General features: G+C 59.6%; 1 protein-coding gene across 1 annotated transcript in view; it reads right to left on the bottom strand.

Annotated features, from left to right (window-relative positions):
* Window positions 1-1,768: 1,768 nt before the first annotated feature.
* Window positions 1,769-1,947, bottom strand: part of LOC105555960 — a 4,219-nt gene continuing 4,040 nt past the window's right edge. Inside the window, exon 3 of the mRNA XM_012003009.1 lies at window positions 1,769-1,947. Coding sequence (XP_011858399.1) covers window positions 1,857-1,947 — 91 coding nt within the window. The 3' untranslated portion in view covers window positions 1,769-1,856.

The raw sequence follows: 1,947 nt of genomic DNA, 5'->3' as shown, positions 1-1,947 counted from the left end.
CCCCACGCTCCAGCTTCTGGATTCCTCTTCCCTGTCGACGCACGTTATTCTCCTACCGGAGAGATATTCGCTTATCACCCGTCTCAGGTACCCGGGGACTCCCAAGCCGGCTAGCGCCCTCCTGATTGCCACGTGCGGTAGGGAGTTAAACGCGTTCTTTATGTCGATCGCGACCGCGAGTATGACTCCCTTCTCCTCGGTCACCTCGTCTACATGGGCCCTGACGCAGCTAATCGCGTCCACCGTTGATCTTCCTTCCCGGAAGCCAAATTGCCTTGGGTGGAGGCCTCTGCCCCCATCTCCCTCCAGGCCTCGGACGAGACGGGAAACAACGACTCTTTCGAGTAATTTACCCGCCTCATCCAACAGGCAGATTGGGCGATAACTCGAAGGCGCTTCCGGGGGTTTCCCCTCCTTGGGGATAAGCACCAAACGCGCCTCCTTCCATATACTAGGGAACTTGCCTTCTTTCAGACACCTAGTCATGAGCTCCGCCATGATTCCCCTCAGCTCCGGCATTGCAGCCTTCAGCACAACCCCGGGTATGCCGTCGGGTCCTGGGGCCTTCCCAGTTTTTAGTTTCTTGGCCGCTTTATTGAGTTCCAGATCCGTAACTCGTAGGGCGTCGTCCCATTCTTCGCGTGCATCCGCAATGTCGTGGTCCTCCTCTTGTTCGCCTGTGTCCCCATCGGGGAACAGCGTGCCGACCACCGTGTTTAATAGACCCGGGCTCATGGCCTCTACTGTGGGGGGCGCCCCCTTGTTCAGCCTATCCATGACCAGCTTGTAGGGACGCCCCCACGGGTCCTCGTCTAGGGTCGCAATCATCTCGTCCCAGGCCTTTTCCTTCGCCCGCCTGATTGCGATTTTTAGGGCCAACCTCTTGATTCTATTCTCCTCCAGAAGGGCGTCGAGCTCAGCCAGGTCAGGGGTGTTCCTCCGCCTGGCCCTCTGCACTCTTCTCCTTGCCTGGACCGAATCCCGTCTAAGCGCCGCGATCTCTTCGCTCCACCAATACGCTGCCTTCCGTGGCGTGGAGGTGGACCTCGGCATGCAGTTGTCGCAAGCCCTGGTCATTATCTTTTGGAGTCGTCTGGCCTGCTCCTCGACTCCTTCCTGGGGTATCGGCGTCCAGGTGTCCACTATTAGGGAGGCCTCCATCCAGTCTGGGTCGAGCTTTTTGACGGCCCATCTACGCGGGCGGACTGCTGGGTCTCCTCTTCCACACCTCGGCGTACGTATCTCGATCTCAATCGGTAAATGATCGGAGAGGATATCCGTCTCCTCGATCACTCTCCATGAAGAGATTCCGCCCACCGCCGCAGGGGAGGCCCATGTCAGGTCGACAATGGACTCCCCCTGCGGCCTTACACACGTGCTGACGGCTCCTCTATTAACGAGGTGAAGGCCTAGGCGTGCCGCCCAGTCCATCACCTCCAATCCCTTTGCGTCCGGCCGCCGGGAACCCCACAATGCTGCCTTAGCATTAAAATCCCCGGCGACCAAGACGGGTCCAGGGAGTGCTCCTCTCACGGCTAATTCGAGGTCCTCTAGTCGTTCTTCGAGTTGCGCCCGGGTTAGGCTAGGGGGTAGATAGACACCAATGACGTGGATACCGTTCCATTCCACCATCACCCATCCCTCCCCTGCGTTCTTCTTGGTGGTGGGGATGTGCTTTTCCCCCACCCTCCTCCAGCAGATAGCCGCCTTGCCGTCCAGACTCCCCGTCCAGCACGGGTGGTCCGGAATCCTCAGCGGCTCTGCTATGACCCCCAGGCAACAGCCGCGCTCCGCCATGGCCTGCGCAAACAAGTCGTGCGCTTGGCGGGCGTGGTTAACATTTGCTTGCAATATCTTTAGGGGCATTGCGGGGCCGAGTCCTGGGCCTCCTCCAAGCCCCCCTCCGCTGGGTGGGTCACCGCTGGCTCCTGCAATGTCTCCACCTCC

Source organism: Vollenhovia emeryi, unplaced genomic scaffold, assembly GCF_000949405.1.
Source record: "Vollenhovia emeryi isolate VEMERY1.0 unplaced genomic scaffold, V.emery_V1.0 DF940506.1, whole genome shotgun sequence".
Classification (NCBI taxonomy): domain Eukaryota; kingdom Metazoa; phylum Arthropoda; class Insecta; order Hymenoptera; family Formicidae; genus Vollenhovia; species Vollenhovia emeryi.
Note: the sequence above shows the minus strand (reverse complement) of the source record. Positions and strands in the feature narration are given on the sequence as shown.